Source organism: Polistes canadensis, unplaced genomic scaffold (assembly GCF_001313835.1).
Source record: "Polistes canadensis isolate GaletaPanama2010 unplaced genomic scaffold, ASM131383v1 scaffold_124, whole genome shotgun sequence".
NCBI classification, from domain to species: Eukaryota; Metazoa; Arthropoda; class Insecta; order Hymenoptera; family Vespidae; genus Polistes; species Polistes canadensis.
In genome coordinates this window covers 431,312-452,451 of record NW_014569671.1, presented here as the reverse complement: position 1 = coordinate 452,451, position 21,140 = coordinate 431,312, and the positions used below count along the sequence as shown (strand labels likewise).

Here is a 21,140-nt window from a genome sequence, read left to right as displayed (position 1 = left end):
TCTCTCTCTCTCTCTTTCTTTCTCTCTTTCCCTTGTTTTTTCTTTCTTTCAAGCACGTAGTCCAGTACGCGTGGTTCCATTCTACGCAACTTCAATGTACACACATACGTTTAAACTTACATACTTAGTTTCATACGTGCTTGTTGTACGTGTCGCGAATAAATTATTAAAAAAATAATATGGGGGAAGGGGGAAGGAAAGAAAGAACGAGAGAGAAACAGAGAAAGACGAGAGAAATAATAAGAGAGAGAGAGAAGAAAAAAACTGATTAGCAATCGTGACGAAGTTCGAAGGATTCCTTTACGTCTATGGGAAGGTGTTCAAGGTGAAAGAGAACAATTGGGTGAGAAGACGAAGAAGAAGAAGAAGTAGTAGAGTGGGTAGGTTGGAGGGTGAGGGTGAAGGGAAGGGGGATTGGGGTAGAGGTGGAGGACAAGCGGGATAGACGACCCTGACTTCGAAGTCTTCCTGTAGGATTTTCGAGGTCAAGGAAAGCTGCAGGCGCCGCRTCTACTCGATAAGACATTCGATTCATTTAAACTTTTATCCCTTTTTTTGTTTTATAGAAAGTGAAACTTTTCTCATTCGCTCTTAAGGTGTCCGCCCATCCATGCAATTTTTCTTTCGATTCCTTTTATTTATGTGATCAGAGAAGCGAAGATAAATTCGCCTTAACGAGAAAGATAAGTGAACCGTAGGTGGTATCTCGAAAGGTTGTTATTACAGAACTTAAGAACATTAACTTGGATCTTTTCTATTTTCCTTTCCTTCTTTGTGCGAGTCTTAACAACTTTTGTTACTCGGATAAAATGGAAAAGCAATTTTCTGTATTTTAGGAAAGTGGAGGATTAGAGCGGTATTTGCATGAGACGAAAATTCCTGGAATTTAATTACTTAAATAAATTAGTTTATCAATTAATGGTACGATACTAAATTAATCAGAAAGTTAGACGTTGCATGTTAGATGTTACTATCAGTAAATGTTGTACAATGTTACTACGTTGGTACGTAACAACATAACAACTGTAATTATAATAATATTGTTATTATTATTTTATTAATAATGATGATCATTCGCTTATTAATGTTTCGCGGAAAAAAATTCTAATAATTGAGACGCGTCTAGTTCGTTTCGTTTCTTTTTTTTTTTATTAAAAAAAAATAATTTTCTAATTAATTTTCCTTACTTAATGTGCAATTTTTAAATAGGAAGATATTAAACTGGATGAATCATGTTCGGAATTTTATTATTTAAACGATCAAACGAACGATCTGTCGACCTTCACGAGAAAAAAGAAATGAATGAAAAAAGAAAAACTAGTATAACGTCGGAAGCTTAGCGTACATAGGTTAAAGCTTTTGATCTACTCGTGATGAAAGCACAGCGGGTAACAACCCTCGTTTCTTCTCCATTCTTTGCTAAGTGGCCATTAAAGGTATTAAGTAATTGAGCGGTCAATGTCGCGTCAAACGTGTTACGTTACGTTCTTCCTTCGTAGCAAGCTTACGGGAAGTTACATAATTATTGATTGACGATTCTAAAGCGCTAACTCATTCGTTTGAAACAAGCAAACTAAACGTTTACCTATAAAACATTATTTTTATCTTAAAAAAATTTTAAAATAAACAAATTTTTTCATCCTTCGCGCGTGTTATATTCTTATTATTATTATTATAATTAATTTATTTTTTCTACGGTAAAAGATACGTTATGTTTATTGTGCATAGCAAGTAGAAAGGAAAACATTTGCACATTTAATGAAATTTATATTAAAATTTATTTAATCTTTTCTGCCCGAAGCAAGAACGAATTTTAGGAAATTTTTTTTTATATTTAACATATTCGTAGGGTAAATAATTTTAAAATTATATAAGAATTCCATTTCATGGAAAAAGATTAAATTCTCTCGAGTGTGAGTTTTTACTTTTTATTTCTTTTTTTTTTTCTTTTTTCTAAACGGGTCAAGAAGGAGTAAAACAAAAAGAGTTGGCAATTTAAAAGCAACAATAGTGGTTTAAGTAGAAAATAGAATACTAAAGAAATACTTCGTGCGAGTATGAAAATTCTTTCCGGTTAGAATTTACTTTCTTCTTTGTTTTTTTTTGTCATTTTTAATTAAAATTACTAAAAAAAAAATTCACATTTTCTAGGACAACGTGTCCTTCCACGTGTGAATAATTAATTCCAGGCGCTTGAATTTTAAAAATGGCACTAGAATTCTGCCATTTTGACGCTTGGGTAATACGACCGTGGGAATAATTCGTTGGTTTTGTGAAAATTTGCCAAGAATCATTATTATTTGTTGAGCAATGAAGAGATAAAATCGAAAGCATGAAGCTAGCACGAGACACGTAACGTGAATACATTATTTTCATAAAACGCGCTACTGCTCATCTGTTTACACTTTTTGTGTATACAAGGTTTTGGTTTGAAAGATGTAAGATCGTGCCATGGCACGAACTATAAGATATTATGATCATAGATTTAACGTAGAATCAGCTGTTTTCGATCATTCTTTATTGATGTACATGAAATAGTTTCGGCCGAAAATCTAGTGGAAAGTGTGACATCAGTCACACGATAGGCGTGAAATAAATATTGCAAATATTATTCTTGGCTTTAATATTAAACAAACACGTAAAGGTATTCGAGTATATTTATACGTCAGTGGAATGCATACTGACGGGTTGTGAAATTTTCTCTTTATTCGGAAATAATATCAAAAAAATATTGTAGATAAAATTTTCTTCTTCCATATTTATATACAGATTTATTATATTTGTTTTTAAATAAAAATAATATGTTCATTTTTGGATGAGATATTAAACAAACGCGTATGGATAATATAAAAGTATATCCGTGTGTGTACTTTTTCTTTTTAAAAATTAACAAATATATTAATTAAATATATTTTTACATAAATATATTTAATATTTTTATACGTTGAATCTCACATATTTTCACATTTCTCCATATTTCTTATCGTAAATGCATGACATTCCTTTCTATATGATAAAAACATGACAGCCTAAATTAATGTTAGATTATTTTTAGAAAGTTTGAAAACAAATGTATTGATAAAGAAATTAAACGCAAGTGTAACTTGTTTTTTTCAAATTAAGATGAAATAATATAATATCACGTTGATAACGTAAGCCATTAGAAAGATGTTATTCATATTGAAACATCATATTTGAGAGCATATTTACGGTGAACGGTAATATTTTTGTCTTTTATTATCGTGTTCTTTCTTCTTATTCTTTCTTAAAACCTTTCGAAGAAGATCATTTGATAAATGCCTCTGGCTACCGTCGACGTAATAGTAGTTCCTTTTGATAAAGATTAATAGCCGAAAGGAAGAGGCGTTCTTATGAGAGGAAAATAACAAGGAATATTTTCTACGAGCATAAAAGCGTTTACGAATATAATCATTTTCTTCCTCTTTTTTCTTATGAAAAAAGAAAAAGAAAAAAGGAAAAAAAGGAAAATATGAAACGACAAGAACCACTTACTTTTTGTTTGCATCGTCTGTAATTTCAATTGAATATGTAATAGTTAATATTATTATTGTTAGATTTATATTATAACAAAAGTTTAACGATATAAGTATTTTTAAATAAATTTTATTAACACGTTTACTGTCACATTTGTCATCTGTGATTGATGTTTGTTCTTTCAATGAAATCATGTGGGTTACCTGTAAACCGTACTGTACCTTTTTGTATGGTTTACTGCACTGGAACAACGTTTCGGTACCTTTATTTTTAACGGTATTTTTTATATTTCAAAAGTGAATAAGAAACGTTAAAAAAAAAAAAAGAAATGAATAAGAATAAAATAAGCAAATGCGAAAATATATTGTTCAGATTTAATCGTGTCTATAATAAAAATATTTCGAAGTTTCTTTTTTTTTTTTTTAGAAAAAGCAGCTTTAAATTTCATTTATAAAGTATTGGAATATAATTTTCTATAAAAAGTTTGATAAAAAGAGATTTCCGTTACCATTTTTTTCCTTTTTCTAAAAAAGACCACCAATTTTATTTATATCAGGATCATTGTTACTACAAAAAAAAAACGTATTACATTTGTATGACAGTCAACGTGTAATTAATGAATTTGTAAGCAAATTTTTCTAAATAAATTAGTTAGAAAGGATGACAGAAATACAAATATAAGGACGTGTCTATGTATGTAACATCGATCGGTTTCTAAATATATACCAATCAATTCCAATTGGATATAACAGACATAGAATATGTAAAAGATAGGAGAACTGTATATAAGTCGTTATAATTATCATTGTTTGTTCAACAATTTGTATTTGACAAACGAGTTTAAGTTAAATCGAATAAAAGTTTGCTTGGAAAACATAGATAGTTATATGTTTATGTATATGTAAGTACTCTAATTCATATCTAGATTTATATACATGTACCTACATATGCGTATGTTTTTCTAGTACGCTAATTAAGATAAGACATGCGAGATAAGAATTCGGGATGTCCGTGTACGATAAGCGTATGCATCGATAACCTGTTTAACGATCACGAAGCAACCAAGTTATAAAGACTAATTCGCATAAGTTAGTGTCTTGTGTGCCGATCTTTTAATAGACCTTAATTTCGAAGAAAACTTAAGAAACATAGTTCCAATGATTTGAAAATTTACGACAAAAATTATATTTCTTTTTGGATACAGGGAATTAATTTTTTTAATACATTTTTCTCTCAAAATTTGTATTAAATTTGTTGCCTTAAAAATTCCATCAAAAATATAAAATAAATATATATATATATATATATTTATTAAATTAATACAAATTTGTAGAAAAACTCATTACTATTTTTTATTTCTTTCCCTTATCGAATAATTCGTCAAACGAATGAACGAACAAATAAATGATGATAGTTGACAGATGCGTAGAGACGTGTTAATCGTATAACACACGTTACTCATTAGATATCTTGATCGTATTTTCATCACGAAACATATTCGTTCCCACTTTAATTATAGAAAGTAACGTTGATTCATGCCATTTTTCATACGGTTAGATATGTAAGTATTAGATATATCGTTCAAACGCTTTTGAAATCGATCCTACGTAGTTGCATATACATATACAAGCATAATATATAAATACACATATATACTATACCTATACATATATAATAAATACATGAATCAAAGATCATATGAGTTGCGCTTTTCTCGAATGGTTGATTTTATTGAACGCTAATGTTTATACAAACTATGGAAAATATTTTTGCATAAACAATTTGACTATAACTGTCAAATAATCATTTACGATTGAAAGTTTAATAGAATATGGAAAATAAAGTGAAATTACTAAAGATATTATTTATAGATGTGTATATATATATGTGTGTGTGTGTGTTAATGTATAAAATTTGTGTACGATGTAAAAGAGAAAGATAGAAGACCTTGAGGTTTTAATCTTTTCTTTTCTGTATAAATGTCCAATGTATGTTCGTGTATATGTGTGTGCATGTATGTGTGTAAAGTGCATTAAGTTTATATTCGATCTTTCGTATCGTAGGTACCAAGGGAAAATAAAATGAGCAACCCGGCCCGGAAGAGACGCTCTTAACGTCGTAAGTTTGCTTAGCTCTCTTTCATAAGCTTCGCTCCCTAAGATTCTTTTATGCACCCCTGAGATAAAAGTGCCACATAAACTAGAAACGATCTCCCCTCTTTTTCTCTTTCTTTTTCTTCTTTTTCTTTTTCATTACTATACTTTGTTAAATTGAGTGCTAAAATTTAAACGACTTGCTCTTCTACAATTTGACACCTTGCGAGCTTTTCAATCGACAAATCTACACATTTCTTTTTGTAAGTTTTTTTTCCATTCTTCCTTTTTAAAATGTTTAAATTCAATTAAATTAATCATTCGAAATAATAATTAGATATTATTATTTATTATATTTTTTTAAGATTTCATCATATTATTTTCGACAACGTTCACAAATTAATTTCATTATTTATAAAAGTTATTTAATGTGGATCTTTTATTTATCTGAATAAAACAAACTTTTTGTCGAAGAATTGTATTATAGTTTTACTTGCAGCTGCCATTTACTATTTTTCATATTGTGCATTAGATTGATAAAGGTTATTCTGATGTGTGAAGGATTATCATGCATTAACATGATATCTGTCATTAGTTTTTTAATAAAACTTATCATAATTTATTACTCTTGCTATTCAGTTACATATCGAAACAAAAAAAGAAAAAAATTAGATAATATATTCGAACAATGTCCTAGCATTCATAGATGCCATTTTGTTTTTACACTTTGTGCATGAAGCTCTGGTATAGGTCATTCAGATAATATGGATATGATAGTATGGCTAACATACACGGTAATTTGATTAATCATAATTTTTCTAATATAAGTTATCTGAATTTTATATTAATATATAAAATCGATAAAAATAATAAACAAGATAAAACGATCGAACATCAAAACTAACCTAACAATTGGCATTTACTTTCGTTAGTTCTGGTTTATGCATGAAGCTAGTTTAAAGGTCAATCGATGCAATGGTGCTAGTGAAAAAAAAATAGCATATGCTTTGACGTAACAGGCAACTCGGTGTGTCATGTATCACCTAAAATAATAACATCCTATGCAGATGTTATCTCTCTTCCTCTCTCTCTCTCTCTCTCTCTCTCTCTCTTTCACTTGGTTTCTAGACCGTTATCAACATCGAATCGCTTTGAAGGCTGGAAATCTTTCCGCTCGGTCTAATTCTATTTCGTATGAGAGCTTTATATCAGTGTCAGAAATTTCACTGAAAAGAGGAAACACACGTGTTGCGAATCTTCGAATTATATTGGTGAATGATCTTACAATTACATATTGCTTGTATAAGTGTATGTCCATTCATGTACATATATATGTGATTTTATACGATTCAATTTCTAAGAGTTTTGGTGTTCTCGTCATTTCGAAATATATGAATAAGAATAAAAGATTTTCATTCGTGTAGAACTTGTAAAGTCGGAGAGGTCAGCTACGACGATGACCTCGCATAAAAGAATAACTTAAGCGAACCGTACCTCTTAGAATATTAACAATCTTTCATACGTTTTATTCTTGTCCTTGTAAATGACAAAAGAACAACAAATATATATATATTTTTGCGAATAACTACTCGTACATTTTTATTCGTGTATTTTATTTATCACGATGAAAAATTAAAAATGATCGTGAGGATGAGGATTAAAAAAAATAAGATGAAAAAGTTATACGATTGATGATGAAGTTGAAATTGATTGGGGAATTTTATAGTGGATTTTTTCCTTTTTCTTTTCTTTTTTTCTTTTTTTCTTCTTCTACGAGATTTTAAAGAGGTTAATGTCTGATTGAGTTTCATAAAATATACCATTAAGGGATGACATACGTATACGTGAATATCTATTAGGGTCCTCAATCGATTGCTATACCTTACACATGTCGTCTAATGCATTTTAGAAAGCGCGGTAAGAAACATAGTAACGTGATTCTCTTCAGCGTATAATTATGTAAGATCTTTGAAATTAAGTTTATGTTTGATTGGTTAATGAGTTATGTTCGGAATTGTTAATTTAAACATTAATAATGGATTGTTTTATTCATATGGAAAATATTAAACAGTGTTTTCGAAGTTAATCAAATATTATAGTAATTTGTTTTCTAAAATATTCAATATTTATTTAACGAATACAATAATACTCGGATATAAATAAATTTTTAATTAAATTTAAAATTATACAAACATTATTCGTTAACTAGTTGAGAACATTATTAAAACTTTTTTTTCTTCTAACGATCATCATCACGATTCTTCTCTCAAATATACAATATTTAAAAAATATATTAGAAGCGGAAATAATGATCGGGAGAAAAAAAAAATTGTTCGCTGGATATTCTTCGAAGCAAGCAAAAAAAAAAAAGAAAAATAGAAAAAAAAAGAAAAAAAGAAAAATTATTCAAGATAAACGATATGATGAATGAAAGATTTAACAGGATCTTGTTCGATCTTTCGTTAGAATCTATTTTGAAGGAAGAAAAACAAGATCCGATCTCTAAAACTTGAACAGAGAGGATCACGAAGATGACGAAGAGATTTGAATTCAACTGGCAGATCGAAGTGCCGGAAGCACTTCGTAATGGATGCGTCTTCGATCGATGGTCTGAAGAGAAGGACAATACAGAGCTTGAGATGAACTGTATGTTCAAGGCCGACGAGTACGGTTTTTTCATTTATTGGCAGAGCGAAGGAAAGGTGACGTATTCCTTTTTAATAAATTTCTCTTCCCTTTTTTATTTTTTTTATTTTCTTTTTTTTCTTCTGCTTCTTCTTCTTTTTCTTTTTCTTTATCATCTTCATTTATTTAACATCTTACACAAACTTTGTTAAAATATTTTCTTATTCTCAAATATATAATATTTTATATATCTCGTTCGAGAGTATGATTTTTCTTCATATTTTTTTCCTCTTCAGGACGGTGATGTGTTAGAACTGTGTCAAGTGAGCGATATTCGTGCTGGTGGTGTGCCAAAGGTAATTCGAATAAATAATAAAAAACAATTGTTTCCTTTTTTTTTGTTTTTACTTCCTATCTTTACATTATGTTGATCGAAAAAAAAGAAAATATTATATTAAATAAATTTATAAAAAAATAAAATAATAGAAAAGAGATAAAACAAAAAAGGATTTTTCCTCGTACAATTCATTTAAAATATATTTTTGATATCGTTGGTACGAGAAGAAAATAAATGATTTTTTTACCGACATTTCTTGTTGAAGTTTAATTAACGCGAATGTAAAAATATATTTTATCTTTATACATTTTTTTTCTCTCTGTCTTTCTCTCTCTCTCTCTCTCTCTCTCTCTCTCTCTCTCTCTCTTTTATATTATTCCATGCAATATTGACAGAAGGATTATAAGTACGTAAAAAAAGTAAGTGTAGATAACTGTATGTATTTCTTGTTAAAGGATCCAAAGCTGTATGATAAGTTAGTTGCCAAACATAGCGAACAGCTAGATGAAAAAAGTTTGACCATCTGTTCAGGCGTCGATTATACCAACATCAATTACCAGCACGTCGTTTGTCCGGATGCTAAGACCGCCAAGGTAACGCTGATTACGATAACAGTAACAGAATGTGCCACGAGCTCGTTAGGTTCTTTTTTTATCTAGCATAATGTAAGAGACATTTTAAAACGCGTATTATCATGGCACGTGACATCCTTTTTATGCAAAAATTTCTTACTTTCAATTATACTTTATATACTATTCTTTTTTTCCTTATATTATATATTATATACGAAATTATTTTTCAATATTTTACTCGTTAATCAAACTTTTGCAAAATTTATCTAATAAATTTCATTTCATTTTTAATTTTTTGTTCTTTTTTCTTTTTTTTTTTTATCGATAATTAAATAAACTTGTAAATCGTTATTTTTTTTTATTTTCGTATCTTTCGTGTAGGCGATACGATAAAGTGCCAATAAATTATTCCGTTTCATTAATTTTTCGCAATCATTTCGTACGATTTAATAATACAAATTAATAGATAAATGAGAAAAAAAAATGAAATGAATGATAAAAAAATATTTAATTGATTCGTCTGATGTAAGATTTACGTGTTGTTTATTTAGGTATGGTTGGATGGTGTACGATCGATTACACACAACGTGAAAGGCAACAACTTTTGTCCACTAACATGCTTGAAGAAACAGTAAGTTTGTTCATGATAAAATTGCATTCGGTTTAAAAGGTGTTCATATACGCGTGATAGAGCGTAAACAAAGGTAGCTTCTTCGTTCTTTGCGTCATCAGAAACAATTAGTCTCGATGCTTTTACGCAGAAAGAAAAAGTCGACATACTTCGAGTTTCTTTTTTATATATATGTTACGGTCAATGTATTACTACCTGGTCACTTTATAGAATGCCCAAAGGGTTTTGGTCAATCTATAAAATATGCTTTAGTTGGGTGTGATAAAAAGCACATCAAGTTTTGTGTCAGGGTTTTTTTTTTTTGAGTGTTTTATTAAAATTTTTTCGCGATATTACGTCAGGATTTATTTACGTGCGATAAATGAATTCTCCAGGATAAAAATATTTAATATTTTTTCAGACTAATTTTCTTCTTTTATGTTAATATTCATTCCACTGAGTATAACACTTTGTCTTTAGTTGTTAAATGAAATTTCCACTTCGATAAATTTCGATTTAAATTAACGAGGATTGTTTGATATTTCGATGATTTTACATAGCAGTTCTTTTTCTCATTTACTTTCTTTGAGAAAAAGGAATGAAAATACGAAGGAACCTTTTCTCAATTTGTTTTAGTTGGATGCGATTGAGAATGTTGGTGGATCCAAATGGAAAAGTGCCAGTGAGAGTGGTTGCGAGGACTTTCGCGTCTGGGAAAACTGAAAAGCTCGTTTATCAGTGTCTGTCTGACTTGAATCTCCCGAGTGGAAAGGTATTGATATTTTCCTAATCATTCTTAAAAGATCTATCAACTCTTAAAAGAGAAGTGTTGATAAAAGTATCAACTGAGAAATATTTTTTTAAATCTTTCAGGAGTTAAGATGTATTTCTTTAATTTTTTGATAAAATATAATATACTTGTTTGGTTTAAAAATTATAATTAGTAATGTTGGGTAGTGTGGGCTTTAAAAAAGTAATTTGTATACCATAAAATAACAAAGTAGTTTGGAACGCATAAAAGTTCGTTTCGCCATTAAATAATTTTTAATCGTGTGCCAAGCATTTTATTTAATTTTTATATATCTCTTTCTTTTTCAATATCATATGTCCGCAATATAAAATATATTATGGTCTATAGAAATTAAATTTCTGTAGAATAACATTAAAGAGAAATGGGAAACGCATAAAAGCCTGTTTGTAATTTGCAATTATTTTTAACTTTCAAAAGCATTAATTTATATTGTACACTAGTTAAATATTAATAATATTTTCAGTTTTTATTCAAAAGCTTATAATAGGTGAAATAATGCGAACTGTGTAAAAGTTAAATTCTTTTAGAGGAAAATAAAAAAATTAAAAGTGCATAATGGTTCCTGTTAAGCTAAAATAAATTTTTAATCATTCAAAGCTTATTATTTATATTCTACACCCACATATAATCGATTAAAATTAAATTAAATTTTATGCTAGAAGATATACTTTATACCAACAAAAAAATATACTAAATTTTAATGAAAGTTATAGTTATTTTAAATATGCATAAAAATGTTAAAGGAAAATTTTGTCTATTTAAATACTTTTTTATTCCTTTTTGATAATGTACGTTTAACATATCTAGAGTATTAAATTTTCCATTTTATATAAAAGTATTAAAATATGAAATGTGATGAAGATAAAGTAGATGGATTTAATATATTAATTTATAACCACAATAAAGCGTCTTCCATTTACCTTGCAGAATGACGTTATAGAACCGGAAGATTTTACTTTCGATGCATTTTACGCTCTTTATCATAAAATATGTCCAAGGAATGACATAGAAGAGCTCTTCCAATCTATGTAAGTAAGAAAGTCTCCGCTACGGAAAACTGAATCATTTCACTATAACGATATTTACTGCGTTGTGTAATCCAAATAATCGAGTAAAAGACTATAGGAATAAAATTAGATCTAACGGTTATTTATTCGGAAAATTCCAGAACACAAGGAAAGGCGGATACGATAAACCTCGAACAGTTGATTACCTTTCTCAACGAAAAACAACGTGATCCAACATTAAACGAAATTCTTTATCCACTATACGACGAGAAACGAGCCTTAGAAATTATCTACGATTACGAGCAGAATGAAACTGCCCGAAATCAAAGTAAGCTGAACAAAGAACATGTTCCTACAAAATTTTCATCATAAAATACAATATTAATAGTTTTCTATCTTTCTTTATTTCTCTCTCCTTGTATTTTCTTTTAGAAATTTTTGCTAGAATATATTTTAATCTTCATTCACTATATTAAATATATTTCGAATAATATCGAATATATTTCCTAAAATATCTAATCATCATTCATTACTATATTTCGAATTAGTTTATACTTTCGAAACGGCATCCTTTCAGAAACAATCACGTCCTTTCAGAAACGATGACGAAGGACGGCTTTATAAGATACTTGATGTCGGATGAGAATGCACCAGTTTTCTTAGACAGATTAGACGTTTATATGGACATGGACCAACCATTGGCGCATTACTATATCAATTCGAGCCATAACACGTATCTGAGTGGTCGTCAGTTTGGTGGAAAAAGTAGCGTTGAGATGTACAGACAAGTTTTGCTTGCAGGTTGCAGGTGAATAATATCACATGTTACATGTTATTATAAATAATAATCAATTTGTTAGTTTAGATAACAATCTATTTGTTTCCAATAAAAGATGTGTTGAGCTGGATTGCTGGGACGGTAAAGGTGAAGACGAGGAACCAATAATAACGCATGGTAAAGCAATGTGTACTGATATACTTTTCAAAGACGTCATTTATGCCGTCAGAGATACCGCCTTTGTAACATCTGAGTATCCAGTGATACTAAGTTTCGAGAACCACTGTAGTAAAAAACAACAATACAAATTAGCAAAGTATTGTGACGAGATTCTAGGAGATCTATTATTAAGAGAACCCATCAAGGATTTCCCTGTAAGTATAAAATATAATTAAAAGTGAATGACAAGTCAAAACATCGTTCATTATAACTCAATTGATCAATAATTCTTAACAATTTTAAAAATCACCTAGTAAACGCTATAATAATAATAATAATAATCATTACGTCTATATATCGTAAAACAGCTGGAACCAGGTGTACCATTGCCTTCACCTAACTTACTGAAACGAAAGATTTTGATTAAAAATAAACGACTGAAGCCCGAAGTTGAAAAACAAGAACTCGAACTATTCAAGCAAGGGCAGTTTGTTATCGAAGATGAGGTTAAAGAAGATGCAAGTGCGCCACCTGTCGTAGCTGCTGTCGTTGAACAGCAACCTTCGAAGGTAAGTACATATTTTTTTGATTAAATGATAAGACAATCGATAGTTGACCTTGGTCAATGGGGATACTCGAACGTCGAGAATAAGAACGCTTCCGCCTTGATCTTCAGGATGAAACTTCGACTGATTCCCTTACGTCATCTACTACCGGTGTTCCGCAACAACAATCTGGCAGTGGTCCAACTGGTCTTGGCGAAAGTTTGGAACTTGCTGTAGCTCAACCATATACCGGAAGTACAACGAACGTTCATCCGTGGCTTTCTTCCATGGTCAATTACGCTCAGCCTATCAAATTTCCGGGTTTTGACGTTGCCGAACGTATGTTTTGATTTTGTGAATTATTATCTTGCAGGGATATACGAAAACACCAACAACAGTTGGATTTAGTTAGATTGAATATGTCTATAGTCTTGTACTACCATTTACGAGATTTTTCACACATCTCTGCAACTCAAATATCATAGCGAATTTGAAATGATAAATTCATGAATATATATATTTGTTCCTATAGAAAAGAACATACACCATAACATGTCTTCCTTTGCGGAAACGGCTGGACTGAATTATTTGAAGACATCAGCCATCGAATTTGTTAATTATAATAAACGTCAAATGAGCCGAATATATCCGAAAGGTACTCGAGCGGATTCCTCAAATTATATGCCACAGGTAATGTTGGTGGACGAAAATGCATTTCTCGTAAGAACGGTAAAGTATTCGTTCGACTAGTCATATTCGTTCGATCGATTGTTCAAAACTAGGTCTTCTGGAACGCCGGTTGTCAAATGGTGTCACTGAACTTTCAAACAGCGGATTTGCCAATGCAACTAAACCAGGGCAAGTTCGAATATAATGGATCCTCAGGGTATCTCCTCAAACCGGATTTCATGAGACGTGCTGATAGAAGTTTCGATCCGTTTGCTGAAAGTCCAGTTGATGGAGTAATCGCTATACAATGTAGCGTACAGGTAAAATATATCAATAATTATTCAGTAACATATAACGCTTATGTATTATTGAAATCTTTTTGTTAGGTAATAGCGGGCCAGTTCCTTTCGGACAAAAAGGTTGGTACATACGTTGAAGTTGAAATGTATGGTCTACCAACTGACACAATAAGAAAAGAATTCCGTACGAGAGTTGTACCAGCGAATGGCCTTAATCCGGTGTACAACGAAGAGCCATTCCTCTTTAGAAAAGTCGTCTTACCGGATTTGGCTGCTCTTAGATTCGCTGTTTATGACGAATCAAACGGAAAACTTCTTGGCCAAAGAATAGTTCCTTTAGACGGTTTGCAATCTGGCTATCGTCATATATCTCTACGTACTGAAGCAAACTTTCCTATGTCCCTTCCTATGCTCTTTTGCAATATAGAAATAAAGATCTACGTACCGGATGGTTTCCAAGGTATGATCAAATAATATAATAAATAATGAATTTTATTTCTTATATATCGAGAAGTTATAACGGGATTTTTTTTTATTTCTCTTTTTTTTTGTCAAAGAATTTATGGACGCCTTAACCGCACCTCGTGCTTTCAAAAAAACTGAGAGTATGTCGCAAAATAAAATGCGTGGACTTGGAATTGAAGAGAGTGACAGTAAAAGTAGTTCCAATTCTATGCCCTCTAAGCATCAAGAAGCTGCAAAACCTAGAGGTTAATCTCAAAAATAATTTTTCTTTTTAAACCTTTACTTGTTTACTTGTTTATTTACTTGAATTGTTTTTTTTTTTTAACAGAGGAAATTAAATTCGATCCGATAACTGTGGAATCATTGAAATTAGAGAAGGGTTATCAAAAGATTTTAAGAAAACATCAAAAGGATTTGGAATCTTTGAAGAAGAGGCATCAGAAAGAAAAGGTGTCTTTACAAAAGCAGCACTGCGTTGCAATAGAAAAAATCATCAAAGGGAAGAAGTAAGTTTGTAATTTGTATTTAACTTTTTAAGTTCTAGAGTTTTTTTGTTGGAAAAATTTTTCTGTTATAAGACTCCAGTAATACAACAGTAATTTTTTATTTAATGTCATTTAATGACATAAATGAAGTTTGTTTTTTCAACATGAAGTATAAAAAGTGCAATCGAAGGTTTTAAGCAATTAAATATAATAGTTGAGCCAAAACTAGTATGTATAAACTTTTTTTACTAGAAAGAATCATATTAGGTTGATTTTTAATTATTAAAATTTGCAATTACGTTTACGTAAAATCATATATCGAAAACAACGATTATTAACCGCATGTGTTTGATATGTCTTATTTAACAAAACCGAATTATTCAAGTTAAACTAAACTCTACCTTTATGTTGTTCCAGTAAATCAGAATTATCGAGTGATCCGATAGTACGACAAGCAGTGAACGAACAGACAGGTCAATGGTCTCGTCTGGCAGATAGACAACGTCGTGAGGAACGTGATCTTGTACGAGTTCATTTCGAGGAACGTCGAATCCAATTAAGGAAATTATGTATGGCAGCACAGGGAGCACAACAGAAACAGTTGACAGCGAGACACGAACGGGAAATCAAAGAGATGAATGCCAGACAGGCGAAGTTATCTGTAGAGAGTATGCGAGAGGTGATGAACGATAAGACCTTGAAGACACGTGGTATCAAAGAGGGTAGGCTTAGGGAGAAACAGCAAAACAATACGAAGAAATTCATGGAGGAACGAAAGATTGCACAGATGATACAGAACAGGGAGAAGGAGAAGCTCAAGGTCATACACGAGAAACAAATGGAGGAACTACAGAAAGATATGAATGCGGTAAGGGACGAGGTATATAGTGTTGAGATTACGATAATCATATTTTTATCGACAATTTTACTATCTTTTGTGAGATCAACAGCAATCGCCTGCTGATTTAACATTGAGTTTAGTTTTATCATATCAAAATGCGGTTTTGTATTTCTGTTTAGATAATGGATGTATACAAGAACGAAGAAATGGAATACGAATTGGGACCGAAGACAGAATTTTACGCGTGATTTGATTTCGATGTTGTATCAAGTAATAGTTCCAAGTCACGTGATCGTCCATAAGGGACGAGTATTCTTTTAGAAATTCTTAACTATATCGGATACACGCTGTATCAGTAATTATAATTGGAATTGGGATCAAGCATAATTAGTTGTCGTTCTCGAATCACTCATCGTTCATTTCGTAGCTACAAGAACGTTGGGGGATACGATATGGACAAGTTAATCAAAACCTAATGTACCTAGTTAATTGTTCTGAATATTTTTTTATAAAAAAAAAGGAAAGAAAAATGCAAACAAAACAAAAAAATGTGACAGAAAGAAAGATAAAAAAAGCAGTATATATATATATATATACACCTCCGCACTGTCCGTCGCTGCGAGAGCAAAACTATTTAGGATAATAAGAGAGTCAATAAAACTAAAGTGATCTAGTCAAGTTCTCCTATAATGGTAATAATAATAATTATAAAATATTTTTTACATAGACATGGTTATACATATATATATGTATGTATAGGTACGTTTATGTATTAGTATTTTATATATCTCATGGTACAATATAATGTACATGGAAAAAATACAATAACACGATTTAATATAATAATTAAAAAATTAAAAAAGAGTATATAAATTATATTATATATTAATATTATATAATATATTATATACATATATATATATATATATATATATATACATAGCGTAACGTATAATGATGCGTTAATATTATAGCAACGTGATGCAACAACAAGGCCGTTCGAATTAACACACCATTGAATTTATTGAACCAGATATTTTTTGATCGTCGGATTCTATTGAACGTGCATTTATGCGAATACATTTTTTTCACATAAATGAACGTATCTATTTATGCCTAATTACAGTGTTTAACTGTGATGATTTCACGACCATTAAACAATACGATGATAATATCTTGAGAGTATAAAATTGAAACGAGGAATTAAATAGTCGATTTAAATATTGTGTCGGCTAGAATTATTTAGAGTATTAAATAACAGCTCCTTGGAGTAATTTCTTCGGACTGAACGCGTATAATTATTAAATAAATAAATATATATACATATATTATACCACTTTGATTATCCGTTCATCTTTTTAAGAAAAATTTATCTCGCCGAATGGTCCAAAGTGGTTTAACAAAGAAAAAAAATAAATACAAAGATAAAAATTCGCGAGCCAAATATATCACTGTAAATAGCTTTAAATCGAAGCCTAGTATAAAACAAAACATTACAAATACCACATCGTTGTTTTCATAATAATAATAATAATAATAATAATAATAATAATAANTAATAATAATAATAATAATAATAATAATAATAATAATAAAAATAATAATAATAATAATAATAATAATAATATTAATAATAATAATTAATAATGTTATTTACACGTAAGTTGTTATACTAATTTATACGTACATATATGCGTACTTATGTTGAAAATTTGTGTACAGTACTTGGAGTACATACAACGACACATATATGTACGTATGTGTATAACGAGAATTAAAAAATACAAAATAAAATATAAAAAATTTATATATATATAAATATATATATAGATAAGACAAAATAAAGAGATTAATAGTTAAGTATGGTAAATCGTTTATTATCAACGTTTATTAAAAATATTTGTTTGCTATGTACAAGTTGTTATATGTGATGTCTGAGATCATGATCGAAATGATTTTCATAATGTTCATCAAAATATGGATGATCTTCCGTTTCTAGATTATGATAGGTTGGTACGAATCCGTTAAAAGTAGATATTTCTAAAAGTACACATAATTGATATATTTATACACGTTACAATTTCAATTAATGATGAAAGCTTAAAGCATATTATTTACCTGCATTTGATTGATCAACGTGTTCTAATTCTTTGACACGTCCTAAAATTGGCACGATATCCGTGTCATGATGCACCGTCAAACCGAAATCATTCAACGCTTCATCCGCGTAATTCGAGGAATGAGAAACGCCTCCGTAATTATTATTGACGTGTACATTTTGATAGCTGGTTGCACCGTGTCCATGATAAATCGTTCGAAAATTTGGGAAATGTTCGTACTCCAATTGACGTGGTATCCTAGCTGCCTCGCACATTGCTATTACCACGACGTATAACTAAATAGAAATCAAACACGATAAATTAAGTCAACATTTTCAACGATATTCCACATTTTTTATTTCTTTTTATTTTTTTTTTTTGTTAACATTTCAATAAAAATAAAATATTTGTCCTTTCGCTTCCAATAATTATTGATCGCGGAAAAATATTTAACATTGATATAAATAAAGTATTTTTGGTATTCGGTATTCGTTGGATAGATCAAATATTGTTTTTTTCCGAAAATTTCGTGCTTATTTAAAAATAATATTCAATATATATTTAGAATTGAAAAATAATTATACCTGTGCCCTAAGAGGATAAATAATTGTCTATCGATTTGATAAGGTTTATTTGAGAATGTTCGCATGACCGAATAATGGCTAGTTCACGGAAAAAAATAATAATTACAAATGAATATATTGATTATTTTCACAATTATTTCGTACAACGAAATCTAATATTTTTAGAAATATATATTTATAAAAATTGTGTTATTTCTAATAATTATAGATTTTAAACAAATCCTAGATACAGAAATATTCAATCATGTATCAATTCCGTGAGTGATACGTTCCATTCAAACTAATCACATTTCATTCGAAAGATATTTAAGCGAAAGGGTTAAAATAAACTCACAAAATGTGTGTGTGTGTGTTTCATAGTTGAAACAATAATCCTAAACTCGTTGGACAGGCTCGTTATTTCTACTGTGCATTTCTCAGAAACGACGTTAGTTTTTATACTCGGATGCCCCGAAAGAAATGTTGAAATATCTCATGCGAATATCCACTGTTAAGTATTAACGGATGTTTATAATCGCAATATTCTATGGCGTATCTTTTCTCTATGACAGGATATATCATGGATTCATGGTCTTGAGTTTTACATGGGTATGGGAAGGTTGAGATTTGGTGTAGAGAGCGCGAATAAGCAACCTCTCAACAATTTCAAAATGAAGATTAAACGTTTGTTGCCGAAGGCGTTGTGCAATTAACGGCGTGTAGCGTTACGAGTTTCTGACGAAACAAAGATGGTTCTTCGAAATATCTTGAAAAACCTCGATTTGTATTTACGCGTAATTAGTTCTCTATCGTATCATTGATTTCTAGGATTCAAAAGAGATATAGGTAAGTTGTGGGTTTAATTACGTACATTCTAAAATTTTCTTTGCATATTTTTTACAATTACTGTAGAATTTTCGTTGTTAGAAGATTATAGAAACAATATAATGATGTTAGAGTGGTTACATAGTTCTGGTACACATACAATTCTCTATTTGAGAATTCTTCGACGAGAACTTTCAGTGTTTACGTAAAAAATTCAAATCCAGTGATTTCGTAAGTATGAGAGAAAGATATATAGATACTTACACAAAATTTGCCAGATCCCCAACAGACAGGAAGGAAGTTGAAAGAATAATAAGACTATTTTTAAAAGTTAAAGCGTGGGATATAATAAAAACTTCATTATTGCCGTAATCACGTAAGACAGATTTATTTGTAGGGAGAATAGATTACAAATGTGTAGAATTTTTTATTAAATTACGATCGACAAGTGCAGCTCGTTATGGCAGTTTAATTTAAGCTCGATAAGTATATTCGATTGCTTTAAACAAATCGTTGTTGTTTCGTACGAGCTATCGGATTTTCCCTTAATTTTATATAAAAAAAAAAAGAGAAATTGACGATTGATTAAATTAGATATTTCTTTTTTTCCTCGGGGTTAAATTCATTCCAGTATTTCAATCGCACATAGGTTTAGCTATTTTGACGATAGCCGGGGCATGATGAACGGGTGCAGGTGGAAGATATACAGGTGGGTGAATCATTGGTGGTGGTTGTGCAATTTTAACATAAGAAATTGGTGCTGCTTGTAAATGGATAACTTTAGCTGGTGGTGGTGGGGGTGGAACATATGTAATTGGATGTGGTTTCTGATAAACGACAGCTGGTTTTTGATAAACAATTCCTGGTTTTTGATAAACGACTTGCGTTTGAACCGCCGGAACTTCGAATTTTTTCACATAAATTTTCGGCATCTCGTACATTGGCTTTTGATAAATCGGTGCGTAAGTATACGACGGTTTTTGATAAATCACTTTAGGTGGTGTATACTCTGGCATCCATGGTTTGACAACTGATTGAACAGGATGTACCGGATAGGATGGTGCATGAACTGGTTGATAACTAACTACTTGCGGTTTCACGTAAGTCACATGCTGTTTTGGAATGATTGAGTAACTCGGTTGATGACTTAAGGTGTAGTGTGACTGCAGTGGTGGTTGATGAACTGTCACTTCCTTTTTCGGATAACTAGGCTGTTCATATGATTTTATAAAATAGGATGATTGATGATACGATGGAACGTGGTACTGCGGTGGACAAGGCGGCTGAACAAAGTGTCTTTTCAATTTGGTCATCGAAGAATCAATTGTACCGGAATTCATCATTTCCGTATCCATATGTTCCACGCCGTGCGAGCGGACACTCGCCAGCCATAAAAGGCATGGTATCTGAAGATTAGAAAGGATTATAATGAACGAAAAAAAAAAAATGGAAAGAAAAGAAAAAAGAAAAGAGGTAATAATCTTAAATTAGAGGTATCGTTTTCTACATGAATATGAAACATATTTTAACGAGCACTTAAGAAGTAGATGCCTCAGGTTGACAAGATTTCACTTTTAAATAAGAAAAGATAAAATATTGAAAGATAAAGAAAAATGATGATGTGCAGCAGAAGCGTGCGAGGATTCCCTCGTGCTTAAAGAGATTGTATCATTTGTTGTAGAGAGAAAAGCGTCAAGTAAAAAAGCGTATCGTCAAATATGCGTTTCGCTTACCAGTAACCTCAACATTATTATGTCTTATGTCTTCTCTCTCGATCTTCTAATAAAAATCTAATAGAAGATGAAGTATATGGATAGTAAAGAGAGATGGAGATTAGATAAACCGATGGAATGAATGTTCTG

The 21,140-nt window shown here is 30.5% G+C and overlaps 2 protein-coding genes across 3 annotated transcripts; one reads left to right on the top strand and one right to left on the bottom strand.

The window, feature by feature from the left end:
* The first annotated feature begins 5,558 nt into the window (after positions 1–5,558).
* Positions 5,559–16,355, top strand: LOC106788082 (1-phosphatidylinositol 4,5-bisphosphate phosphodiesterase-like). 2 transcript variants are annotated; one of them, XM_014751004.1, is made up of 19 exons: positions 5,559–5,613; positions 8,055–8,290; positions 8,510–8,569; positions 9,006–9,143; positions 9,674–9,753; positions 10,369–10,504; positions 11,471–11,571; positions 11,712–11,878; positions 12,148–12,358; positions 12,444–12,702; positions 12,856–13,056; positions 13,164–13,371; positions 13,565–13,722; positions 13,815–14,021; positions 14,088–14,460; positions 14,558–14,710; positions 14,794–14,971; positions 15,368–15,818; positions 15,971–16,355. In XM_014751004.1, exons 2-19 carry the CDS (start codon positions 8,120–8,122, stop codon positions 16,037–16,039), a joined length of 3,321 nt encoding a protein of 1,106 aa, XP_014606490.1. In that variant the 5' UTR covers positions 5,559–5,613; positions 8,055–8,119; the 3' UTR covers positions 16,040–16,355. The 2 variants fall into 2 exon arrangements, with proteins under 2 accessions (XP_014606490.1, XP_014606489.1); XM_014751003.1 differs by having other exon boundaries at positions 15,368–15,830; positions 15,971–16,311.
* Positions 16,356–19,734: 3,379 nt separating this feature from the next.
* Positions 19,735–21,026, bottom strand: LOC106788075 (extensin-3-like). The gene is made up of 2 exons (XM_014750995.1): positions 21,012–21,026; positions 19,735–20,684 (listed from the first exon to the last, which is right to left on the bottom strand). Exons 1-2 carry the CDS (start codon positions 21,024–21,026, stop codon positions 19,914–19,916), a joined length of 786 nt encoding a protein of 261 aa, XP_014606481.1. The 3' UTR covers positions 19,735–19,913.
* Positions 21,027–21,140: the final 114 nt, after the last annotated feature.

What these genes read in the sequence shown, in the direction of transcription:
- LOC106788082 (XM_014751003.1), top strand. Translation starts at nt 8,120, where the DNA reads ATGACGAAGAGATTTGAATTCAACTGGCAGATCGAAGTGCCGGAAGCA. An exon ending in CTATACAATGTAGCGTACAG is followed by an intron (nt 14,022 to 14,087) that starts GTAAAATATATC and finishes TCTTTTTGTTAG; the next exon opens with GTAATAGCGGGCCAGTTCCT. An exon ending in CGTACCGGATGGTTTCCAAG is followed by an intron (nt 14,461 to 14,557) that starts GTATGATCAAAT and finishes TTTTTGTCAAAG; the next exon opens with AATTTATGGACGCCTTAACC.